This window comes from Ranitomeya imitator, chromosome 8 (genome assembly GCF_032444005.1).
Source record: "Ranitomeya imitator isolate aRanImi1 chromosome 8, aRanImi1.pri, whole genome shotgun sequence".
NCBI classification, from domain to species: domain Eukaryota; kingdom Metazoa; phylum Chordata; class Amphibia; order Anura; family Dendrobatidae; genus Ranitomeya; species Ranitomeya imitator.
Window position 1 is genome coordinate 143,394,360 of NC_091289.1, and position 25,167 is coordinate 143,419,526.

The 25,167-nt window shown below is 42.5% G+C and overlaps 1 protein-coding gene across 1 annotated transcript in view; it reads left to right on the plus strand.

Moving 5' to 3' along the window:
- Nucleotides 1–25,167, plus strand: part of DNM3 (dynamin 3) — a 481,981-nt gene that overhangs the window by 412,432 nt on the left and 44,382 nt on the right. Inside the window, exons 16-17 of the mRNA XM_069737623.1 lie at nt 8,470–8,693; nt 12,636–12,872. Of these exons, the coding sequence (XP_069593724.1) occupies nt 8,470–8,693; nt 12,636–12,872 (461 nt within the window). The remainder of the gene's footprint in view (nt 1–8,469; nt 8,694–12,635; nt 12,873–25,167) is intronic.

Below are 25,167 nucleotides of genomic sequence, written 5' to 3' on the forward strand. Positions count from 1 at the left end.
GCATTTTGTGCTACTCAGCAGTGTACCCCACCCATGAAGCAAGCTACACCGCCTGTTTACCTAAGTACTAATTTTTAACTGCATCTAGCCCCGGAAATCCTTTTGGGCCTAGTAGCATTTTGTGCTACTCAGCAGAGTACCCCACCCATGAAGCAAGCTACACCGCCTGTTTATCTAAAGGTTTATTAGGAGTATAGTCAGGGTTAGTCTCTTTTTGCCAGAAAGCGATACACTTAGTCCAGACTACTAATAATAAGTGTCGATTTTCTATTCATACTATGTTATATTGATGGAGATTTAGCTGCAATTGTCTGGATTTGGACAGGCAGGCTATAGCTCTGAATATGCTTAAAGCAGGGGTGGGCAATTCATTTTCCCAAGGGGCCACATGAGGAACTGGGACAGGTATGGAGGGCCGAACCAATCGGCTGAATTTAATTGAGTTCAATATTTTATTGTTTTTGAAAATTAATTAGATGTACAGTTAGGTCCATATATATTTGGACAGAGGCAACATTTTTCAAATTTTGGTTATAGACATTACCACAATGAATTTGAAACAAAATAATTCAGATGCAGTTGAAGTTCAGACTTTCAGCTTTCATTTGAGGGTATCCACATTAAAATTGGATGAAGGGTTTAGGAGTTTCAGCTCCTTAACATGTGCAACCCTGTTTTTAAAGGGACCAAAAGTAATTGGACAGATTAAATAATTTTAAATAAAATGTTCATTTAAAGTACTTGTTTGAAAACCCTTTGTTGGCAATGACTGATTGAAGTCTTGAACTCATGGACATCACCAGACACTGTGTTTCCTATTTTTTGATGCTCTGCCATGCCTTCACTGCGGTGGTTTTCAGTTGCTGTTTGTTTGTGGGCCTTTCTGTCTGAAGTTTAGTCTTTAACAAGTGAAATGCATGCTCAATTGGGTTGAGATCAGGTGACTGACTTGGCCATTCTAGAATATTCCACTTCTTTGCTTTAATAAACTCCTAGTTGCTTTGTCTTTATGTTTTGGGTCATTGTCCCTCTGTAGTATGAAACGGCGACCAATCAGTTTTGCTGCATTTGGCTGGATCTGAGCACACAGTATGTCTCTGAATACTTCAGAATTCATTCAGCTGCTTCTGTCCTGTGTCACATCATCAATAAACACTAGTGACCCAGTGCCACTGGCAGCCATGCATGCCCAAGCCATCACACTGCCTCCACATTGTTTTACAGATGATGTGGTATGCTTTGGATCATGAGCTGTACCACGCCTTTGCCATACTTTTCTCTTTCCATCATTCTGGTAGAGGTTGATCTTGGTTTCATCTGTCCAAAGAATGTTCTTCCAAAACTGTGTTGGCTTTTTTAGATGTTTTTTAGCAAAACCAGTCTAGCCTTTTTATTCTTGATGCTTATGAGTGGCTTGCACCGTGCAGTGAACCCTCTGTATTTACTTTCATGCTGTCTTCTCTTTATGGTAGATTTGGATATTGATACGCCGTCCTCCTGGAGAGTGTTGTTCACTTGGTTGGCTGTTGTGAAGGGGTTTCTCTTCACCATGGAGATTATTCTGCGATCATCTACCACTGTTGTCTTCCGTGGGCGCCTAGGTCTTTCTGCATTGATGTGTTCACGAGTGCTTTCTTTCTTTCTCCGGATGTACCAAACTGTAGATTTTGCCACTCCTAATATTGTAGCAATTTCTCGGATGGTTTTTTTCTGTTTTCGCAGCTTAAGCATGGCTTGTTTCACCTGCATGGAGAGCTCCTTTGACCGCAAGTTTACTTCACAGCAAAACCTTCCAAATGCAAGCACCACACCTCAAATAACTCCAGACCTTTTATCTGCTTAATTGAGAATGACATAACGAAGGGATTGCCCACACCTGTCCATGAAATAGCCTTGGAGTCAATTGTCCAATTACTTTTGGTCTCTTTAAAAACAGGGTGGCACATGTTAAGGAGCTGAAACTCCTAAACCCTTCATCCAATTTTAATGTGGATACCCTCAAATGAAAGCTGAAAGTCTGAACTTCAGCTGCATCTGAATTGTTTTGTTTAAAATTCATTGTGATAATGTCTATAACCAAAATTAGAAAAATGTTGCCTCTGTCCAAATATATATGGACCTAACTGTATATACAGGTAAGAATACAGGTTACAATAAGCTTCATTGTAAAATCTACTAGACTATTGATGTCCTTTCTGTTATGGAGGCTCGCATCTCCGCAAGACAAATTGACGTATTGCGGTCCTAAAAGATACGCCACATGTCAGTGTCCACAAGTGAGCTGTGGGTGTCTGTGGACGCATATTAAACATGAGATTTCTTGAAATCCCATCCACTATGCTGTAACATCTGGCCGTTGTGGTTTTGACGCTATGGATGTTTTGATCAGTATCGCTGCTGATCAGAGACTGTGCCACGGGAATTATTCTTTTTTAGCTAGTTAGTGTAGCAGACTTCGCAGTCTAAGCGACGTCCAAATTTTTTTAGAAAAAAATAATAGTAGATAGTACAGCATAGTTTTAGACATAGCAAGGTAGCGTAGCCGGCGTCACATCGTTAGTGACGACCAAAATTCTTTTATAGAAAAAAAAAATTGTACAGCGTAGTTTTAGTGGTAGCGTGTTAGTACAGCCAGCGTCACAGCGTTAGTGACAACTGATCTTGTTTTAGAAAAAAAAAGTACAGAGTAGTTTTATAGGTAGGGAGGCAGCTTTTTTTTTTCTTGCATAAAAAGTGCATTACGGGAGCGTACGTCACATTGTCGGTGACGACCGTTGTTCTTTTGTAAAAAAAAAAAAAGAATTAGTTGTGTTGATTAACTTTTTAGCGAGTGCATTAGGGGAGCGCACCTCACATTGTTTGTGATGTCCGTTTTTCATTTGTAAAAAAAAAATTGCGTCGGATAAATTTATAGGGAGGGCATTAGTGTAGTGAACGTCTGGTTTTTTTATATAAACTTTTTTTTTTAAATCTGATTTTTCTTTACATTTTTTGTTCTACATTTTACCTCTCTACTTCTTTTTTCTCTGTTTTGTTATGGAGGCTCGCATCTCCGCATCTCTGGGTGTGGTGGGTCCCCAGGTTCCTCCTCCTGGTAACTATACCGTCATTTTTACAGTACTGTATATCTGCATTGTTAGGCTGTTCCATCTTGATGGCTTGCATGTTATGACGCTATTTTTTAGGTGTTTATCTTTATGTATATTTATTAACACTTTGTTAATTAGCCTTTACTATGTACCTGTACATCATTGAAACGTACATATGCACTTTTCATGACTAGCCTATTGTTATTATTACTATATTGTTACGATTACTATACTGTTCTTTGTGAGGTTGGCCTATAGGTGGGTCCCACTGTGTTTCTGTTCTTGCACCAGTGGCCACTGCCCCAGTAGTTGTATACTTTTATATGTGTTTTCAATAAAGATTATGTTTTTCTTTTATTATTTGGTCTTTCTGTGAAGGTCGTTTTTCGGTTTTGGTGATATATTTATCTTCATGACCCTGTTTAGGGATATTATTAGGTGTGTTCTGTTTTGTTATAATAAAGAATACCCTATTCACATGCCCCACACATTACACGTGTAAAAGCACCACTTATATAAACATCCCCGGGGTTTGGGAAAAAAAATAAAAATGGCCCATTCGTCAACAAGGCGGTATTCACCAGAGGGGGCTTACGCCATCCTTGCGTCCGACACAGATTCAGCCAATGAGGAAGATCACACGTTCCTCTATTCCTCATCCTCCTCCTCATCTGGTGAGGAAGGACCTCCAACAAGGTGCCTAGGACCCAGGCAACTCCTGCAGCAATCGATCCCATATGGATTGCACCCCCCGAAAATTTTCAGCCCGTCATTCCAGATTTCAGCAGCAGCTCAGGAATCCAGTTTGACACCACTGGCCTCACTGAAATAGACTTTTTCAAATTCTTTTTCAGTGAGGAAATAATAAATCTTATGGTGGCCCAGACGAACCTGTATGCCCAGCAATTTTTCACCCAAAATCCCACATCATCATACGCCAGATGGACCCCCATAAATGCAGCAGAGATGATAACATTTTGGGGAATTATGCTGCATATGGGCATAATAAAAAAAAGAGATTCGTCAATACTGGAGTGCTGATATTCTCTACAGTACACCGGTATTCCGCATGGCCATGACAAGGACACGATTTGAAGGGATACATAAATTTTTGCATTATAATGATAATGCGCAGTGTCTTCCCCGTGACGATCTTAACTTTGATCATCTATATAAAATTCGGCCAGTGGTTGAACACTTCAGCAGAAAATTTACTGAGGCGTACATACCCCAGAGGGACATTGCTATTGATGAATCTCTCGTTCACTGCAAAGGGAGGCTAAAATTCTTACTGTACAAACTGTGCGAGAGTACCTCAGGGTACACCCACACATTTAGGGTCTACGAGGGGAAGGACACCCAAATTAACCCCCCTGAATGCCCCCCCGTCCTGGGGGTGAGTGGGAAAATTGTGTGGGAATTGCTGCACCACTGCTGGATAAGGGTTATCACCTCTACATTGATACCTTTTACACCAGCATCCCACTCTTCAAGGCCCTCTCTGCCAGAGGTACAGCTGCATGTGGCACCGTGCGAAAAAATCAGCGAGGCCTCCCTAAGCCGCTAATTGGGCAAATGCTGAGAAAAGGGGAAAGCAGAGCCCAATGCAGCGACAACATGCTGGTGGTCAAGTATAAGGACAAAAGGGATGTCCTTATCCTGACAACCATACACCGAGACCACAACACCCTTGTCACTGTTCGTGGGACCACAGCACAAGTGCAAAAGCCAGACTGTATCTTGGATTACAATCGGTACATGGGGGTGTGGATCTTTCAGATCAGGTCCTCCAACTATACAGTTCCATGCGGAAAGTCAAAGTATGCTACAAAAAATTGGCCGTGCACATTCTACAGATGGCACTGTACAATGCTTTTGTGCTGTCCCGATCTGCAGGCAATACGGGGACCTTCCTTCAGTTTCAGGAGGAAGTCATCAAGGCCCTAATGTTTGGCACTCGGGGAGGTGAGGGCCCCAGTACTTCTGAATCTGATAGTACCCGTATTGTCCCAGGTCAACATTTCCCAAGACAGGTTCCCCAAGCAGCGAGGACAGGCCGATCACAAAAACGGTGCAGAGTATGCTCCAAGAGGGGAATCCGAAAGGACACAACTTACCATTGCGAAACCTGCCCTGAGAAACCTGGCCTTTGCATTAAGGATTGTTTCAAAGGGTACCACACATCCACAAATTAATAAAATTAGTTTATACCCTTTTGACACAACACATCTATAATCTGATGTACCGAGCACATCTTACACATACGCCACATTATAGATTCATACACTAAAACCAAAAGCATTATAGTTATTACTATAAAACTATGCCTCTAGATAAATTCCTTCAGAGGTGTAGTTTCCAAAATGGGGTCAATTGTGGAGGATTTCCACTGTTAAGGCACATCAGGGGCTCTGCAAATGCAACATGATGTCCGCAGACCATTCCATCAAAGTCTGCAATCCAAAATGTCACTCCTTCCATTCTGAGCCCTGCCATGCGCACAAACAGTGGTTTTCCCCCACATATGGGGTATTGGCGTACTCAGGAGAAAATATGCAACAACTTTAGTGGTCTATTTTCTCCTGTGACCTTTGTGAAAATACAAAAATTGGGGCTAAAAGATAATTTTTGTGGAAAAACTGTGATTTTTTTTATTTTCATGACTCAACGTTATAATTTTCTGTGAGGCACTTGGAGGTTTACGGTGCTCACCACATATCTAAATAAATTCCTTGGGAGGTCTAGTTTCCAAAATGGTTTCACTTTTGGGAGATTTCCACTGTTTAGGCACATCAGGGGCTCTGCAAATGCAACATGACGCTTGCAGACTATTCCATCAAAGTCTGCAATCCAAAACGGCACTCCTTCCATTCTGAGCCCTGCCGTGCGCACAGAGGTTTCCCCCCACATATGGGGTATCGGCGTATTCAGGAGTAAATGTGCAACAACTTTAGTGATTTATTATTTCCCGTTACCCTTGTGAAAATTAAAAAATTGGGGCTAAAAGATCATTTTTGTGGAAAAAATGTGATTTTTTTTTCACGGCTCTACGTTATAAACTTCTGTGAAGCACCTGGGGGTTCAAAGTGCTCACCACATAGTAACATAAGTTCTTTAAGGGGTCTAGTTTCCAAAATGGGGTCACTTGTGGGGTTTTTCCAATGTTTAGGCACATCAGGGGCTCTTCAAACGCGACATGGCTTCCACTCTCACTTCCAGCCAATTTTGCGTTCAAAAAGTCAAAAGGCGCTCCTACCCTTCTGAGCTCTGCTGTTCGCCCAAACAGTGGTATTCCCGCACATATGGGGTATCGGCGTATTCTGGAAAAATTGCTCACCAACTTTAGTGGATAATTTTCTCTTTTTACCCTTGTGAAAATCAACAAATTGTTGCCGACTGATCATTTTTGTGACTAAAACGTTAAATGTTCATTTTTTCTTCCACATTGCTTCAGCCCCTGTGAAGCACCCGAAGGGTTAATAAACTTCTTGAATGTGGTTTTGAGTACCTTGAGGGGTGCAGTTTTTGGAATGTTGTCACTTTTGGGTATTTTCTGTTATATAGACCCCACAAAGTAACTTCAAGTGTGAAGTGGTCCCTAAAATAAATGGTTTCCTAAATCTTATTGAAAAAATGAAAAATCGCAGGTCATCTTTTAACCCTTATAACTTCCTGACCAAAAAATATTTTGGTTCCAAAATTGTGCTGATGTATAGTACACATGTGGAACATGTTATTTATGTACTAATTTTTGTGATATATATCTCTCTGATTTAGGCTATGTGCACACGTTGCAGATTATTTGCTATAAAAACGCTATAAAACCGCAAATAATCTGCATACATTAAGCATCCTATCATTTTTAATGAAATCCACAATTTCTATGCACATGATGTGCGTTTTTCTGCATGAAAAACGCATTGCGGAAAAATAATGAACCTGCTCATTATTTTTGCGTTTTTTCGCGGTTTTCCCACTGTCTAATGCATTGGGAAGTGTCTGGGAAAAACCGCGCAAAAACCGCGTCAAAACCGCGCAAAAAACGCGCAAAAAAACGCATGCGGATTTCATGCGGAAATCTGGCAGAAATGTCTGGATTTCCACAGGAATTTTCTGCATGAATTCCTGAACGTGTGCACATAGCCTTAAGGGCATAAAAATTCAAAGTTCAAAAATTGCTAAATTTTCAAAGTTTTTGCCAAATTTCCGTTTTTTTTCACAAATAAACGCATAAATTTTACCATTATCATAAAGTACAATATGTCATGAGAAAACAAGCGTTTCAGAGTTATGACCTCATAAAGTGACAGTGGTCAGTATTGAAAAAAATGGCCTGGTCAGGAAGTTGAAAACAGGCTTCGGGGTGAAGGGGTTAATCTTTATTTTCAGTTTTGAGTTAATAATATGCTCATGCTCCGGGCGGTCTGTGGGGGGTCTTCATGTGGTGCTCTGATTAGGTATTCATCAGTATGGCTCCCAACAGGTCACTGATCCCTCACTGACCTGCTCCCTATTTTACGTATTGAATATTATATATCTTGGGAAAAAAATCACCTTCAACAGGCAGTGCCTGCGCTGCAGCATGATCGCTTCGATAATGTGCATTTAATTCTGTTATTTTCTGGTATAAATAAATTCATTAATAAAAAAAATTCTGTCTCAAAATGGCGCCGGCCGGGCCTGCGCAGTAGCATTTATTGGCGATCTGATGGTAGTACTGCACAGGCGCAGGTGGCGCGATCTTGGTGGACAATTTTTTCTTTCCTCTAGCAAGATGGCTGCGCAGTAGCATAGATCGGGTCGCCAATAGATGCTACTGCGTAGGCGCTGCTGGCGTCATCTTAGTGGAGACAATTTTTTCTCTAGCGAGATGGCGCCGCATGATTGTGCAGAGATCTTCTTGAGTGCGCCACTGAATAATCAGTGACAAATCTTCTGTCTCCCCCTGTCTTTGCTTAGCAGAGGCTGTCATCAGACCTTTGCAGCCAGTCAGTGGCCTCTGCCATCATGGATATGCTACCGGCATCATGGCTCCTACTGTATCTGTAAACGAAAATGCCTGTAGTAATTGCGCGTGGCTACTCGGCAAATGAATGACTGCAGAGTCACATGTTGGCCACTTGTATACAAAAAAAGAGGGAAATGCTGTAGCTTCTGGTTGATATTAGTGGATGACTGGACATTGCGTATTGCATTTTCATTTTTTTCATTTCAAAAGTTGCCTAACCCATGTTACGCTAATTTATCTGTTGAATTTGCCCCAGAAAAACATAACCATTTACTAATATTAATATATATATATATATATATATATATATATATATATATATCTGGACTCTGAAGAAGAAATCACGTCTGAATATATTATGCTCATTTACAGGTAAGAAAATTCATACGTGCCGAGCTACTGGCTCACTTGTGCTCTTCCGAGGATCAAAACATTTTGATGGAGGACTCCTCTGAGCAAGCTCAAAAACAAGATGACATGATGAAAATCGACAGTGCTGCATCAGAAGCCAAGCAGATTATCAGCAATAACAGCACATACGTCGGTTTCACCCCAGTGTCGTCTCCGGAAGACAGTTTTTGGATGCAGTTTCATTGGTACAGAACATTGTTAATGGAAGGCTTATAATTAGTAGATATTACGCAAGCCAGAAGGAAGGCTTTACCGGGGTCTACCTGCAGCCTTTTTGGCCTCTCTAACTTATTGCATGAGTGTAGTTTAGGATGTTTTGCTTTTATGGAGTTGTACCCTGTCTTATAGACCTAACAATTCCTAATCCTAGGTCTTCAGAATGTCTACGATAGGTATTATATCAGTTCATAAATAAAAGTCAGTAATTTACAGAATTGCATTTACCCCTATTGACTTTTTGTTGGATCACTGATTTACCATGCTTGTCTGGTTTCCTAAAATACTCCATATACCATGTGTATCTGCTAGACAGCTTGCTAAAATTGTTGGTTAGTAAATGGCATGGGAAGCAAATTTATATAAGCCGGACAGATGTATGGAAATATAGTCGAACGCTAAAAGTCATACTCACAAGTTAAAGCTGCTTGCTTATACAAGAATAATATACTAAACGCACATACATAAAATAATGTAGCTAATTTAGTTTATACCAATTTTGCCCTGTTCCAGCTGCCAGCAGAATAAATAGGTTTGCAATAAAAACCTGCAGTCCTGGAAACCACCAGAAGCAATTTCTTGGTCATTGAAGTGCTTCCATAGACTGGCATATTGCACCCAGATGTACAGTAAGAGCCTATACTAGTGCTATAACACCCATTGTTCCCCACATGGCACTGCTAAACAAAGCTTGGATCACTATCGAGTTCTAGGAGTTTTGGGTGATACAGCAGCAATACAGACCCAAAAATGTACCTTACTTAGGGTTATGTGCACACAACATTTTTTTTAGGTGGGTGAACCCGTTGAGTTGAGGAAATGCTGCTTTTCTCTGGTGTTTAGTAATCCTTTTTATTTAGCTTTTTTGCTTATTTCCTAATTGCTTTTGCAATATTTTTCACTGCTGGCCTTTTTTTTAGAGTACGTTTGTGGTGTCTTTTTTACTAGCACTTTACAGATTGCCGTTACATTCAACAATTAAAAAAACGAAGCAAAAAAATTCTTGCAAAAGCCTCAAAAAGATGCTCGGGAATCTTCCAGGCATCTTGAGTTTTTCCATTGTCTTGTATTATAAAGTTTAAAGCATCTTCCACGAAGAAAATTCCATGAGAATAGTTAGTTAACTTATTTTAACCAATTGGCATCTTCAGAAACCTGAAGTGGTCAAAAGACTCAAAAGACTGCACATACACTACTCACAAAAAGTTAGGGACATTTGGCTTTCTGGAAAATTTTACGATGAACCTAAAATGCACTCTAACTTTTTCAGGTAAATATATTGTGATTTTTTCTAAACTTATGAATGCCCACATCCAACTGTTCAATGTTCAGTACTTTTTGCGCAACTTGCTGTTCTCTAAAAAGGAACGTAATTACAAATTTCACAAAAGGTGTTTGATCCAAGAATCGGCCAGTAAATTTCAGGGTTCAATAAAAAATGGTATTTAAATAGTCCACCTCATCATGCCATTCACATTTTGACAACATGAGACCAATCCGACACCTATCCATTGATCTACAGTACCTCGCCATTGAGAGGCTTCAAGCAGGATGTTCTCAGACGATAGTGTCCACTGAGCTTAGTGTCACAGAGTCATCAGCAGGTTGCAACAGAAATATCGGGAGGCTGGAAGAGTCAGAGAAAGGCAGAGAAGTGGAAGTCCTTTGGCCACATCCCATACTGATTACTGCTGCATTGTGAACAATGCCCTTCAGAACCGGATGATGAATGTCACACAACTCCAGGCACATTTAAGGGAGGTGGGAGGCATCCAAGTGTCACGTCAGACTTCAAAACAGTATACTGTACATTAGTGTGGTCTGAGTGCTAGATGACCTGCAAGGGCACCTGACCACACCACCAGGCACAGGCATTATTGTCAGTTATGGGCTAGGGAGTATCTACGCTGGACAAGGGACCAGTGGGCCTCAGTGCTGTTCACTGATGAAAGTAAATTCACGCTGAGCAGAAATGATGGCCGCCGATGATTTTGGAGACATCAAGGAGAGCACTATGTATCAGCCACTGTTGTCACTAGACGAGCCTTTGGTGGTGGGGTTAGTGTGGGCAGGTGTGCCCAGACAATACAGAACTGCCCTACACTTAGTGAATGGTACAGTGACAAGACCCTACTACTTGAATAACATCATTAATGAAGTCATTGTGCCTCTGTACGAACATAACAGGCCTAATTTCATCTTCATGGCTAGCAATGCTCCGGGTCATCGAGGTCACATCATTCGAGAATGGCTGTGGAGACTAAGAAACCTCAAATGGAGTGGCCTGTTCTTTCTCCAGACCTGAATCCCATAGAAAACCTATGGGATTAGTGTAGTCGCCATGTGGAAGCTCGTAACTCTGTACTCCAGAACCTCAAAACCCTGAGGGCCAGTCTTCAACAAGAGTGAGATGCCATGCCTCAGCAGACATTAACTCAACTTGTGAACAGCATGCAACATCATTGTCAAGCTGTAATTGATGCTCCAGGTCAAATAATCATTTATTGAGGCACTGACATTTTTGTTGTGGTATATCTACCACTGTTGTTGGCTTTCGTTTCAATTAATTGCTTGAGATGAGAAACTTCACCAATGCATGTCTACTGTTCCCCCAGAGATAATTACTATTTAGCTGTTCAGTTTGAATATCTTAGAAATATAAGTTCTGTCTTTGTTTGTTACCTGCTAAATGTATTATCTCTGCTGGCCAGTATTTGTTTACCGCTCGCTCTTGTTTTTACCAGTTAAGTTGGTTCAAAATGGGCATGGCTTCACATGGCAATTGGTGGGTCACTTGCTTTAGGCAGCCATTTTATAGCCAGAGTTGTTGTGAGACAGGGATCACTTGTGCTGGACTTGTGACGTTATCAATTTCTGACCTGCAGTAACCAACATCAACGACTTGGATTGCACCCACGCTGTACATGCGCAGCTATGGACGCTGAGTCTACGTTGGTCCTGTCTGCTCCTCATCTTAGAAACGGAAGTAGGGAAAAAAATCTCACAGCAGCTTATCAATCATCTACACCTCCATTCGCCTTATGTGGAGACAAGACAGCATGCTTCAACTTAAATGCCCTACTTTCATGATAAAATATCATTGTAGTGTGAACTTTTTACTATTTTTACGACTTTTGTGAGTAGTGTATTAGCAACTACCTACTAACTAACTGCATGTTAGCAACTGCCTGCTTGTTGTAACCGACACTGTCACAGTACTATCACTTACCGCTCCTGCCTGCAATTCATCTGCTACACATCAACAGAGCAGCTCTTCTTTTTCCGGCTGCTCAGTCGACAGGACGTTCTGCAGCGAGGAACAAACTGTCAATCAGCATGACATCGGCAATTAATGCTCTGTCAAAAGAGTAGAGAGAAAGAGAAGCCGCTGCTGTCGAAATGACATTGGCAGAACCTGCAGAATTGCTGGCAAGAGAGGTCAGTGATCACTCTGTGCCAGCACAGGTCTGTGCCGAGGAGAATAGGCAGGTAAAACATTTACATAGTCCTGGATAACCCCTTTTAATGCATTTACATTCGGCCTTCAGAGCGGACCTGTTTGAAAAAGACATCATGTGCACATACCCTTATACTCATATGAAATTGCCCAATCCAATGGACTGTTTTTCTGCTATATTTAGAAAACCAAACAATTTAGATTTTTGGACTTTTTTTTATTAACATTTTGACTAACCATACATAATTCTGTGAGGTGTCTTCTGGTTGAGTATACATTCCATGGTATTTCCTCCTGGATAAATTGAAGTAGACACTATCATGAATATGGCCTTTTCAGTGTGGTTTCAGCAATTCTAGTTGTACTATTTTAACTGATAATGATAAGTTATGTGATGGGCTACATCAAAATAATTAATGGAATACTTAAATTCTTATTTGCGTTTCATTTTTAGTTCTCCATCGTCAAGTCCAACATCTCAGAGAAGTTGTGATCACCATGCTCCGACAGTAAAGCTATCTCCTTCACTGTCAGGCTCTTTTCCAGGACAAGCAGGCTTATCTCCGGACTCTGAGCATGGAACACCACCTGAACTTTCCTGCCAAGATTTTTTACCTTGTATTAACGATCCTTATCTGATGCCACCACAATTCTCTTCTCGGCCATCGCGTGTTCCACCAAGTGTTCCCAGGTAACACACAATAGTGAGAAAAATACCAATCTGCATCAGCTTGGAGTAGTACAAAGTACAGAATACAAAAAAATGTATCGCATCTTTGTTTCCTATAAAAAAAAATATAATGATCAGTGATGATTCTTACTTGTAAAAGTTTTTCTGGTCACATAATATTGATGATTTATATTGATGGCCTTAGGTGGTCCGCCACCTGCCATTAACTCTCGCAGCAGCCATATAAAAGCACTGAATGTGCTGTACTGCACCGCTCTTCCAATGTTTAGTGGCCGCTGTCGAGTGTGAGATCAGCTCCTATTTTACCTGGAGAACTATACGTATGCCACCATTGAGGGATCTGCAGTACACACATTGCTATACTACAGATAGCATTTCCTAAAAATCTTCAGATGCAATTTACTTACATGGCAGATTGTAAGCCCATGATGCCAGGGGTTAGGAATTTTATTTCTAGAAACACCCATTGAATTACTCACCCTCCTTTCTAGGACAGCAGGAGTTTTTACCATCATTACATCCTGATTAGAAAACCTTACCCCTGTGTTAAAGCAATTATCATTCTGAATCATATAAATGAACCAATATACAAAAAGCTGTGTAACTTCTGCACTCGTAGACAAAGGCAGACGGAGAATGTACATTAGAGATTGGCACAGGGGACTCAGCGTAAATGACTTGTGATAAGATAATTCGCAGAGTTATTAGGAAGTCTGTTCTGAAATGTCACATTCCTTTCTCTCGTTATAGCGGTTTATCCCAATAATTCTTCCCAAACCGAGCACTTATTGCTATAGTTCCTGTTGGAGTATTATGTGTCTCTCTCACACAAGAACATGTTCTTCTCGGGCCTTTCTGTCATTCCTGTGTGCTTTTAAAATAGAGTTATTTCACCCCCTTCACACCCCCTTACATTTCTCCCGCTGAGACCCTTTTCTGGAATGCTATAACTAGGCCATGCAACCATATATCATTAAGTCGAAAATTATTTCCATGTAAAGTGCATGTACAGAGTCTTACTGTTTTTTGGGGGGGTTATTATGACTTAAATCCTGGTATTTCAGAGTACACATTATTTTTATATAAATGCTATATTTGAACTTATTTTAAACCATTTTCTCTGTGTCTGTGGCCTCCATTAACAATAACTGATCTTATAAGGGTGGGATCAGACAGTGCGGCGGTGCTGCGACCATTGGTCATTGTAGATCGTCAGAGTATTGACTGTGTGGCCATCAACAATGATCATCCCTTAAGGGCTCGCTTACACGATCATACAACATGGCCGAGTGCTCGCCAATGTTTTATCAGATAGCACTCGGCCCAATATCATACTATGAGGCAGTGCCGACTAACGCTTTATTTCTCATGCCAATTTGGCACAAGAAAACTAGTGATGAGGAGTTGTCCGAGCATGCTTGGGTGATAACCGAGTGACTTCGGCGTGCTTGAAAAATATTATTATTACTTATTATTATTATTTATTGTTATAGCTATGTTCAAGTCCCTGCGGCAGCATGTCTCGCGGCTGTTCGATAGCCTCAACACATTCAGGGATTGCCTGTTTGCTAGCGCCTTATCCGAGCACGTTCGCTCATCACTGAAGAAAACAATTGCAGCATGCTACGGGTGCATCCGATGATCAGATTACACGCACCCATACAAGTCTCAGAGAGTAAACGAGTTTGCTGCACCTAGGGCAATTATCTGCAAAGTAACCAGTCGGCAGACTACAATATTCCACCTACACTGATACACTGTAATTATAAATTATTGGGAGAGGAGATTTGTGCATCAGTGGCACAGTCACAATTCAGTGATCTCCAGTCACATAGACTGGACAACCCTTTAAGGCTGTGCTCATATTTCCATAGCTTTGCTCCATCAAGATGGACACCAATGACCCTGACGGACCCCAAAAACTGTAATGGGGTCCATGAAAATTTTTTCATGTAGTCTGTCAACTTACCAGGCAAAATAGCGCAGAATTGTGATCTATTTTGTCTGGTATTTTAGACAGAATTAGCGTCAGAGGCCAACAGAGCCACACATGCAGATGTGAACAGAACCTAACTAACCAAATTTGGCCTAGGCTGGATACAACTGTAAAAAAGAATCATGTCATGCATTAGGTCTATGCAGACAACTTTTAACCTCCTTGATGTAAATAAGAATATTTGCCTTAACTGATAGCTAAAGGGTATATTCGGGACTTTACAAAAAAAAAAAATCTGCCTACGCACTAACAGGCAGGTAATTTTAGCTTACCTGCCTGTTGTGCACGGCGCCGTTCTTCCCCTGCCCAGTGCAGTCACAGTTGCTCCTGCCGGAGATTCAGAATCCTCTGCTGACGCCACGTCTATAGAGCGGAGGCTTCTTTTCCGGTCCGCTCTGTAGATGGGGCGGGACTTCCAAGGTCATTCTGATTGAAAGCCGGATCCCCGTTGCCTAACTGCAGCTGAGTCCCCGGCAGGAGCGATCTGTGACCGCTCTGTGATGGGGGAGAAGGGCGCAGTGTACAACAGGCAGATAAGTTAAAATTACCTGCCTGTTAGTGCTTAGATACATTTTTTATTTCTTGTAAAGTCCAGGATACACCTTATAACTTAAGAAATTGAAGCTCAAAGTATTTCAGAAAGTTACAAAACATTTTTGTTTACAACGTTAAAGACATAAAATTAGGAGACCTCTTTAAAAGATTTTTCTAGGACTAAGATACTAATGGTTGAATATCACCAACAGCGATCAATTCACACCTGCTGATGGAAGTGTTGGGACGAGGAATAGGCAGGAATAATCACTCAGGAATTCAAATGGCTGCCATTCTGTTAAACTGACAGAAATCAATTACCCAAGCAGGTACCTGTGTGCATGTGCATCTCTGCTGATGTGACCTGGAGATAACTTGACAATACATTCTGTAGGTTATTTTCAGGTCACAGTAGTGACATAGCATTCAGAAACATGATAAACGGCAATGTAAGTGGCCTTGTCTTATTTCAGCACCTTGGTCTCCATGTATTAGATTACAAAGACATGTTGGACAGCAGTGTGAGCAGCCTCTTCTTATTTCAGCATGTTTGGTATCTCCAGTATTAGATCAGATAAACATTGTGGACAGCAGTGTGAGCAGCCTCTTCTTATCTCAGCATCACTGGCATTTATCTCCCATATTAGATCAGATAGACGGGCTGGACAGCAGTGTGAGCAGCCTCTTCTTACCCTGACGAAGCCGAACTTGTTACAGCGATATGCATGGGGCCACATTCGGGTCCTCTACTCTTGTCCCCACTTGCCAGTACTCCTTTCCTTGTGGCATTTTGCCCCCTGCATTACCGTGTTATTCTGGTTGCATTTGCCTCAGTCATATTGGCCATGGGGCCATTTGTTACTTTTCAGTGCATCTTGGCATTTAGCACGGCCCATTATTGTCTGGGTTTTTGTCAATTATGACATTCATTTTATAGGGGTTCTCACTAATACCACAGCTTACAGCATTAGGGTCCTAGTCCTTCTTCCGGGTCCTTGGAACATGTGTGTTTTTATAGGGATATACTGTATCATAAGTGCAAATGCTTGTAGGTCTTGCTTTCTAATGTTGGATAGATCCCAGAAAGCTCTGGTTATCATTCATTTGGGACCATGAGCTTGTTTCACACATGATTTGTGACATTTACTGTATACATCCACCATGTCCAGATTTCATATGAATCACCCACTAAGAGGCTTGAGTAGTTGTACCAATCTGTTTTTACTTATGTTTTAAAGTCACTATTGTATTGTGTGCCAATAAAGATCACGTTTTTCATCTAACTTCTTGGTTTAGTGTGCATACCTTACAGTAGTGCTTTCTTCTCCTTCCTTGCTCATCACACCTACTACTGGGTATTGCACCTCCCTACATTATGTAATGCTATAGTAATCAACCTGGCCCTATCTATTCTACTGCCTCTTCTAACCACTGCACACCTGGTATCTCCAGTATTACATCAGATAGACAGAGCTTGGCAGCGGTGTGAGCAGCCTCTTCTTACCTCAGCACCCCTGGTATCTCCAGTATTAGATCAGATAGACAGAGCTGGGCAGCGGTGTGAGCAGCCTCTTCTTCCCTCTGCTCTCCTGGTATCTCCAGTATTACATCAGATAGACAGAGCTGGGCAGTGGTGTGAGCAACCTCTTCTTACCTCTGCTCTCCTGGTATCTCCAGTATTACATCAGATAGACAGAGCTGGGCAGAGGTGTGAGCAGCTTTTTCTAACCTAAGCACCCTTGATATCTCCAGTATTAGATCAGATAGACAGGCTGGACAGCTGTGTGAGCAGCCTCTTCTTAACTCAGCACCACTGGTATCTCCAGTATTACATCAGATAGACAGAGCTGGGCAGCGGTGTGAGCAGCTTTTTCTTACCTAAGCACCCTTGATATCTCCAGTATTAGATCAGATAGACAGGGTGGACAGCAGTGTGAGCAGCCTCTTCTTACCTCAGCATCCCTGGTATCTCTAGTATTAGATCAGATATACAGGGTGGACAGCTGTTGTGAATTCTGTGGCTGAATCCACTCCTGTGGTCACAAGTGGTACTGCAGCTTCTGAGCTTCCTCCCTCAGGTGTTCTGGTGAGCTCGTTAACTGCTTCATTACTTAACTCCGCCTGATGCTGCTATCCTTGCTCCTTGTCAATGTTTCAGTGTTGGATCTGAGCTTCTCCTGATTGTTCCTGTGACCTGCTGCTCTGTATAGCTAAGTGCTTTTTGCTTTTTTGTTGCTTTTTTTCTGTCCAGCTTGTCTTTTGTTTTGCTGGAAGCTCTGAGACGCAAAGGGTGTACCGCCGTGCCGTTAGTTCGGCACGGTGGGGTTTTTTTTGCCCCCTTTGCGTGGTTTTGCTTTAGGGTTTTTTGTAGACTGCAAAGTTCGCTTTACTGTCCTCGCTCTGTCCTAGAATATCGGGCCCCACTTTGCTGAATCTATTTCATCCCTACGTTTTGTCTTTTCATCTTACTCACAGTCATTATATGTGGGGGGCTGCCTTTTCCTTTGGGGAATTTCTCTGGGGCAAGTCAGGCCTATTTTTCTATCTTCAGGCTAGCTAGTTTCTTAGGCTGTGCCGAGTTGCCTAGGTAGTTGTTAGGCGCAATCCACAGCCGCTTTTAGTTGTGTTTAGGATAGGATCAGGTGTGCAGTCTACAGAGTTTCCACGTCTCAGAGCTCGTTCTTGTATTTTTGGGTATTTGTCAGATCACTGTGTGCGCTCTGATCGCTAAGCACACTGTGTTTCTGGATTGCCTTCATAACACCTGTCATTAGCAAACATAACAGTACAAGGAGCCAAACTAATGATTCTCAATAGAGGGAAAGAAAAAGTTCTGACATCATTTTTTTTTTCTTTTTTCTGCTCTGTGTTCACTTTTTTTTTTTCCCCTAGACATTTGGGTGATTCTGGACACAGGTGTGGACATGGATATTCAGGGTCTGTGCTCTTCAATGGATAATCTCGTTATAAATGTACAAAAAATTCAAGATACTATTGATCAGAAATCTATGTTAGAACCAAGAATTCCTATTCCTGATTTGTTTTTTGGAGATAGAACTAAGTTTCTAAGTTTCAAAAATAATTGTAAGCTATTTCTGGCCTTGAAACCTCATTCTTCTGGTAATCCTATTCAACAGGTTTTGATTATTATTTCTTTTTTGCGCAGCGACCCTCAAGACTGGGCATTTTCTCTTGCGCCAGGAGACCCTGCATTGAGTAGTGTCGATGCGTTTTTCCTGGCGCTCGGATTGCTGTACGATGAGCCTAATTCAGTGGATCAGGCTGAGAAAAATTTGCTGGCTTTGTGCCAGGGTCAGGATGATATAGAAGTATATTGTCAGAAATTTAGGAAATGGTCAGTACTCACTCAGTGGAATGAATCTGCGCTGGCAGCTTTGTTCAGAAAGGGTCTCTCTGAGGCTCTTAAGGATGTCATGGTGGGATTTCCTATGCCTGCTGGTTTGAATGAGTCTTTGTCTTTGGCCATTCAGATCGGTCGATGCTTGCGCGAGCGTAAATCTGTGCACCATTTGGCGGTACTGCCTGAGGTTAAACCTGAGCCTATGCAGTGCGATAGGACTATGACTAGAGTTGAACGGCAGGAATACAGACGTCTGAATGGTCTGTGTTTCTACTGTGGTGATTCCACTCATGCTATTTCTGATTGTCCTAAGCGCACTAAGCGGTCCGCTAGGTCTGCCGTCATTGGTACTGTACAGTCCAAATTCCTTCTGTCCATTACCTTGATATGCTCTTTGTCGTCGTTTTCTGTCATGGCGTTTGTGGATTCGGGCGCTGCCCTGAATCTGATGGATTTGGATTATGCTAAACGTTGTGGGTTTTTCTTGGAGCCTTTGCGGTGTCCTATTCCATTGAGAGGAATTGATGCTACACCTTTTGCCAAGAATAAACCTCAATACTGGGCCCAGCTGACCATGTGCATGGCTCCTGCACATCAGGAAGTTATTCGCTTTCTGGTGTTGCATAATCTGCATGATGTGGTCGTGTTGGGGTTGCCATGGCTACAAACCCATAATCCAGTATTGGATTGGAATTCCATGTCGGTATCCAGCTGGGGTTGTCAGGGGGTACATGGTGATGTTCCATTTTTGTCGATTTCGTCATCCACCCCTTCTGAGGTCCCAGAGTTCTTGTCTGATTATCAGGATGTATTTGAAGAGCCCAAGTCCGATGCTCTACCTCCGCATAGGGATTGTGATTGTGCTATCAATTTGATCCCTGGTAGTAAATTCCCTAAAGGTCGATTATTTAATTTATCCGTGCCCGAACACGCCGCTATGCGCAGTTATGTGAAGGAATCCCTGGAGAAGGGACATATTCGCCCATCGTCATCACCACTGGGAGCAGGGTTCTTCTTTGTAGCCAAGAAGGATGGTTCGCTGAGACCGTGTATTGATTACCGCCTTCTTAATAAGATCACTGTTAAATTTCAGTATTCCTTGCCATTGTTATCTGACTTGTTTGCTCGGATTAAGGGGGCTAGTTGGTTCACTAAGATAGATCTTCGTGGTGCGTATAATCTGGTGAGAATCAGGCAAGGAGATGAATGGAAAACTGCATTCAATACGCCCGAGGGTCATTTTGAGTATCTAGTGATGCCGTTCGGACTTGCCAATGCTCCATCTGTGTTTCAGTCTTTTATGCATGACATCTTCCGTGAGTATCTGGATAAATTCCTGATTGTTTACTTGGATGACATTTTGATCTTCTCAGATGATTGGGAGTCTCATGTGAAGCAGGTCAGAATGGTTTTTCAGGTCCTGCGTGCTAACTCTTTGTTTGTGAAGGGATCAAAGTGTCTCTTCGGTGTGCAGAAAGTTTCATTTTTGGGGTTCATCTTTACCCCTTCTACTATCGAGATGGATCCAGTTAAGGTCCAAGCCATCCAGGATTGGATTTAGCCGACATCTCTGAAAAGTCTGCAAAAGTTCCTGGGCTTTGCTAATTTTTATCGTCGCTTCATCTGTAATTTTTCTAGCATTGCCAAACCATTGACCGATTTGACCAAGAAGGGTGCTGATTTGGTTAATTGGTCTTCTGCTGCTGTGGAAGCTTTTCAGGAGTTGAAGCGTCGTTTTTGTTCTGCCCCTGTGTTGTGTCAACCTGATGTTTCTCTTCCGTTCCAGGTCGAGGTTGATGCTTCTGAGATTGGTGCAGGGGCGGTTTTGTCACAGAGAGGTTCTGATTGCTCAGTGATGAAACCATGTGCTTTCTTTTCCAGGAAGTTTTCGCCCGCTGAGCGTAATTATGATGTGGGCAATCGAGAGTTGCTGGCCATGAAGTGGGCATTCGAGGAGTGGCGTCATTGGCTTGAAGGAGCTAAGCATCGCGTGGTGGTATTGACTGATCATAAGAACTTGACTTATCTCGAGTCTGCCAAGCGCTTGAATCCTAGACAGGCCCGTTGGTCGTTATTTTTTGCCCGCTTCGACTTTGTGATTTCGTACCTTCCGGGCTCTAAAAATGTGAAGGCGGATGCTCTGTCTAGGAGTTTTGTGCCCGACTCTCCGGGTTTATCTGAGCCAGCGGGTATCCTCAAGGAAGGAGTCATTGTGTCTGCCATCTCCCCTGATTTGCGGCGGGTGCTGCAAAAATTTCAGGCGAATAAACCTGATCGTTGTCCAGCAGAGAAACTGTTCGTCCCTGATAGGTGGACTAATAAACTTATCTCTGAACTTCATTGTTCGGTGTTGGCTGGTCATCCTGGAATCTTTGGTACCAGAGAGTTAGTGGCTAGATCCTTCTGGTGGCCATCTCTGTCACGGGATGTACGTACTTTTGTGCAGTCCTGTGGGATTTGTGCTAGGGCTAAGCCCTGCTGTTCTCGTGCCAGTGGGTTGCTTTTGCCCTTGCCGGTCCCAAAGAGGCCTTGGACACATATTTCGATGGATTTCATTTCTGACCTTCCCGTTTCTCAAAAGATGTCAGTCATTTGGGTGGTCTGTGATCGCTTTTCTAAAATGGTCCATCTGGTGCCCTTGGCTAAATTGCCTTCCTCCTCTGATTTGGTACCTTTGTTCTTTCAGCATGTGGTTCGGTTGCATGGCATTCCTGAGAATATTGTTTCTGACAGAGGTTCCCAGTTTGTTTCAAGGTTCTGGCGAGCCTTTTGTGGTAGGATGGGCATTGACCTATCCTTTTCCTCGGCTTTCCATCCTCAGACTAATGGCCAGACCGAACGAACCAATCAGACCTTGGAAACATATCTGAGATGTTTTGTTTCTGCAGACCAGGATGATTGGGTGTCCTTTTTGCCGTTGGCTGAGTTCGCCCTTAATAATCGGGCCAGCTCGGCTACCTTGGTTTCTCCTTTTTTTTGCAATTCTGGGTTCCATCCTCGTTTCTCTTCAGGACAGGTTGAGTCTTCGGACTGTCCTGGTGTGGATTCTGTGGTGGATAGGTTGCAGCAGATCTGGACTCAGGTAGTGGACAATTTGATCTTGTCCCAGGAGAAAGCTCAACTTTTCGCTAATCGCAGACGCCGTGTGGGTCCCCGACTTCGTGTTGGGGATCTGGTTTGGTTATCTTCTCGTCATATTCCTATGAAGGTTTCCTCTCCTAAATTTAAACCTCATTTTATTGGTCCGTATAGGATTTCTGAGGTTCTCAATCCTGTGTCTTTTCGTTTGACCCTCCCAGACTCCTTTTCCATACATAATGTATTCCATAGGTCGTTGTTGCGGAGATACGTGGCACCTATGGTTCCATCTGTTGAGCCTCCTGCCCCGGTTTTGGTGGAGGGGGAATTGGAGTATATTGTGGAGAAGATTTTGGATTATTGTGTTTCTAGACGGAAACTCCAGTATCTGGTTAAATGGAAGGGTTATGCTCAGGAAGATAATTCCTGGGTTTTTGCCTCTGATGTTCATGCTTCCGATCTTGTTCGTGCCTTTCATGCGGCTCATCCTGGTCGGCCTGGGGGCTCTGGTGAGGGTTCGGTGACCCCTCCTCAAGGGGGGGGTACTGTTGTGAATTCTGTGGCTGAATTCACTCCTGTGGTCACAAGTGGTACTGCAGCTTCTGAGCTTCCTCCCTCAGGTGTTCTGGTGAGCTCGTTAACTGCTTCATTACTTAACTCCGCCTGATGCTGCTATCCTTGCTCCTTGTCAATGTTTCAGTGTTGGATCTGAGCTTCTCCTGATTGTTCCTGTGACCTGCTGCTCTGTATAGCTAAGTGCTTTTTGCTTTTTTGTTGCTTTTTTTCTGTCCAGCTTGTCTTTTGTTTTGCTGGAAGCTCCGAGACGCAAAGGGTGTACCGCCGTGCCGTTAGTTCGGCACGGTGGGGTTTTTTTTGCCCCCTTTGCGTGGTTTTGCTTTAGGGTTTTTTGTAGACTGCAAAGTTCGCTTTACTGTCCTCGCTCTGTCCTAGAATATCGGGCCCCACTTTGCTGAATCTATTTCATCCCTACGTTTTGTCTTTTCATCTTACTCACAGTCATTATATGTGGGGGGCTGCCTTTTCCTTTGGGGAATTTCTCTGGGGCAAGTCAGGCCTATTTTTCTATCTTCAGGCTAGCTAGTTTCTTAGGCTGTGCCGAGTTGCCTAGGTAGTTGTTAGGCGCAATCCACAGCCGCTTTTAGTTGTGTTTAGGATAGGATCAGGTGTGCAGTCTACAGAGTTTCCACTTCTCAGAGCTCGTTCTTGTATTTTTGGGTATTTGTCAGATCACTGTGTGCGCTCTGATCGCTAAGCACACTGTGTTTCTGGATTGCCTTCATAACACCTGTCATTAGCAAACATAACAGACAGCAGTGTGAGCAGCCTTTTCTTACCTCAGCCCCACCTGGTATCTCAAGTATTAGATCAGACAGATAGGATGGACAGCAGTGTGAGGAGCCTGTTCTTACCGCAGCACCCCTGATATCTCCAGTATTAGATCAGGTAGACAGGGCCGGACAGCAGTGTGAGCAGCCTCTTCTTACCTCAAAACCCCTGGTATCTCCAGTATTATATCAGATAGACAGGGATGAACAGCAGTGTGAGCAGCCTCTTCTTACCTCAGCATCCCTGGTATCTCCAGTATGAAATCAGATAGACAGGGTGGATTGCAGTGTGAGTAGCCTTTTCTTACCTCAGCACCTTTGGTCTTTTTTATTATTATTATTATTATTATTATTATTATTATACATTTTTCCAGCATTTGATCAGAAAAACAGGGTAGACAGTTGTGTGAACAGACCATCCTTACGTCAGCACCCCTGTTATCTCCAGTATTAGATCAAATAGATAGGGTGGAGAGAAGTGTAAGCATTTTTTTCTTACCTCAGCTTCCTTGTCATATTTAGTATTCCTGTCAGAAAGAAAGGGTGGACAGTAATGTAAGCACCCTCTTCTTACCTGTGCACTACTGCTATCTCCAATATGAGGTCATGAAGAAAGGGGTTGGTTCCTACTGCCCTTGTCCTTTAAACATACTAGTACAGGTTTCAGTCAGAGTAACAAGGCTGCGGCCATACTAACCCCCTCATGATCGATGTGTATGTATATATGTATATTTACATCATTGGCCTTGTTCCTGCCTTTGATGTGGGCTCATACTCTGAACCCGCATCTTTCCCCAAAATTGATGGCTGACTTAATCAGCCATCAAGTGCCTCTAACAGCCACGGTTGGATCCTAGATCCACCCAGGGCTGTTAACCTTTAAATGCCACTGTCAATCTCTAACAGCAGCATTTAACAGCGCAGACAGAAAGTGCATAATTGATCTCACCCATCGGCTTGCCAATCAAGTAATCGTGGGGCATCAATGGGTTGCCAGGACAAACGGGCATCTGTTGAAGACCCCCGTGCCTGTCAACACGATCCTCTTGTGAAAACTAACCCGTGGCCGGCGTTCATAAGAGATCATGATTTGTGGTACACATAACAATGCTAAAGTCCTGTTTATGTATAGCATAGGTGATTAGACAATCACAGCTTCAAGTCTTCTAAGGGCACCATAAAATATAGTAAAAAGTAAAAAAAAAGTTTTTAAAAATATTTAAAAAACCCCCACAAAAGTTCAAATCACCCCCACCCTTTTCCCCATTAAAATAAAACAATAAAAAAACACATATTTGGTATTGCTGGGTTCAGTAATGTCCAGTATATCAAAATATAAAATAAATTAATCTGATCGGTAAACATAGTAACGAGAAAAAAAGTCAAAGCACCAAAGTTATGCTTTTTTGATCGTCGCAACATGCAATACAATTCAATAAAAGGCGATAAAAACATTGTATCCCCCCCAAAATGATATCAGTAAAAACATCAGCTCAGGGCATAAAAGATAAGCCATCATCCATAGTAACATAGTAACATAGTTAGTAAGGCCGAAAAAAGACATTTGTCCATCCAGTTCAGCCTATATTCCATCATAATAAATCCCCAGATCTACGTCCTTCTACAGAACCTAATTGTATGATACAATATTGTTCTGCTCCAGGAAGACATCCAGGCCTCTCTTGAACCCCTCGACTGAGTTCGCCATCACCACCTCCTCAGGCAAGCAATTCATAGTAACATAGTAACATAGTAACATAGTTAGTAAGGCCGAAAAAAGACATTTGTCCATCCAGTTCAGCCTATATTCCATCATAATAAATACCCAGATCTACGTCCTTCTACAGAACCTAATAATTGTATGATACAATATTGTTCTGCTCCAGGAAGACATCCAGGCCTCTCTTGAACCCCTCGACTGAGTTCGCCATCACCACCTCCTCAGGCAAGCAATTCCAGATTCTCACTGCCCTAACAGTA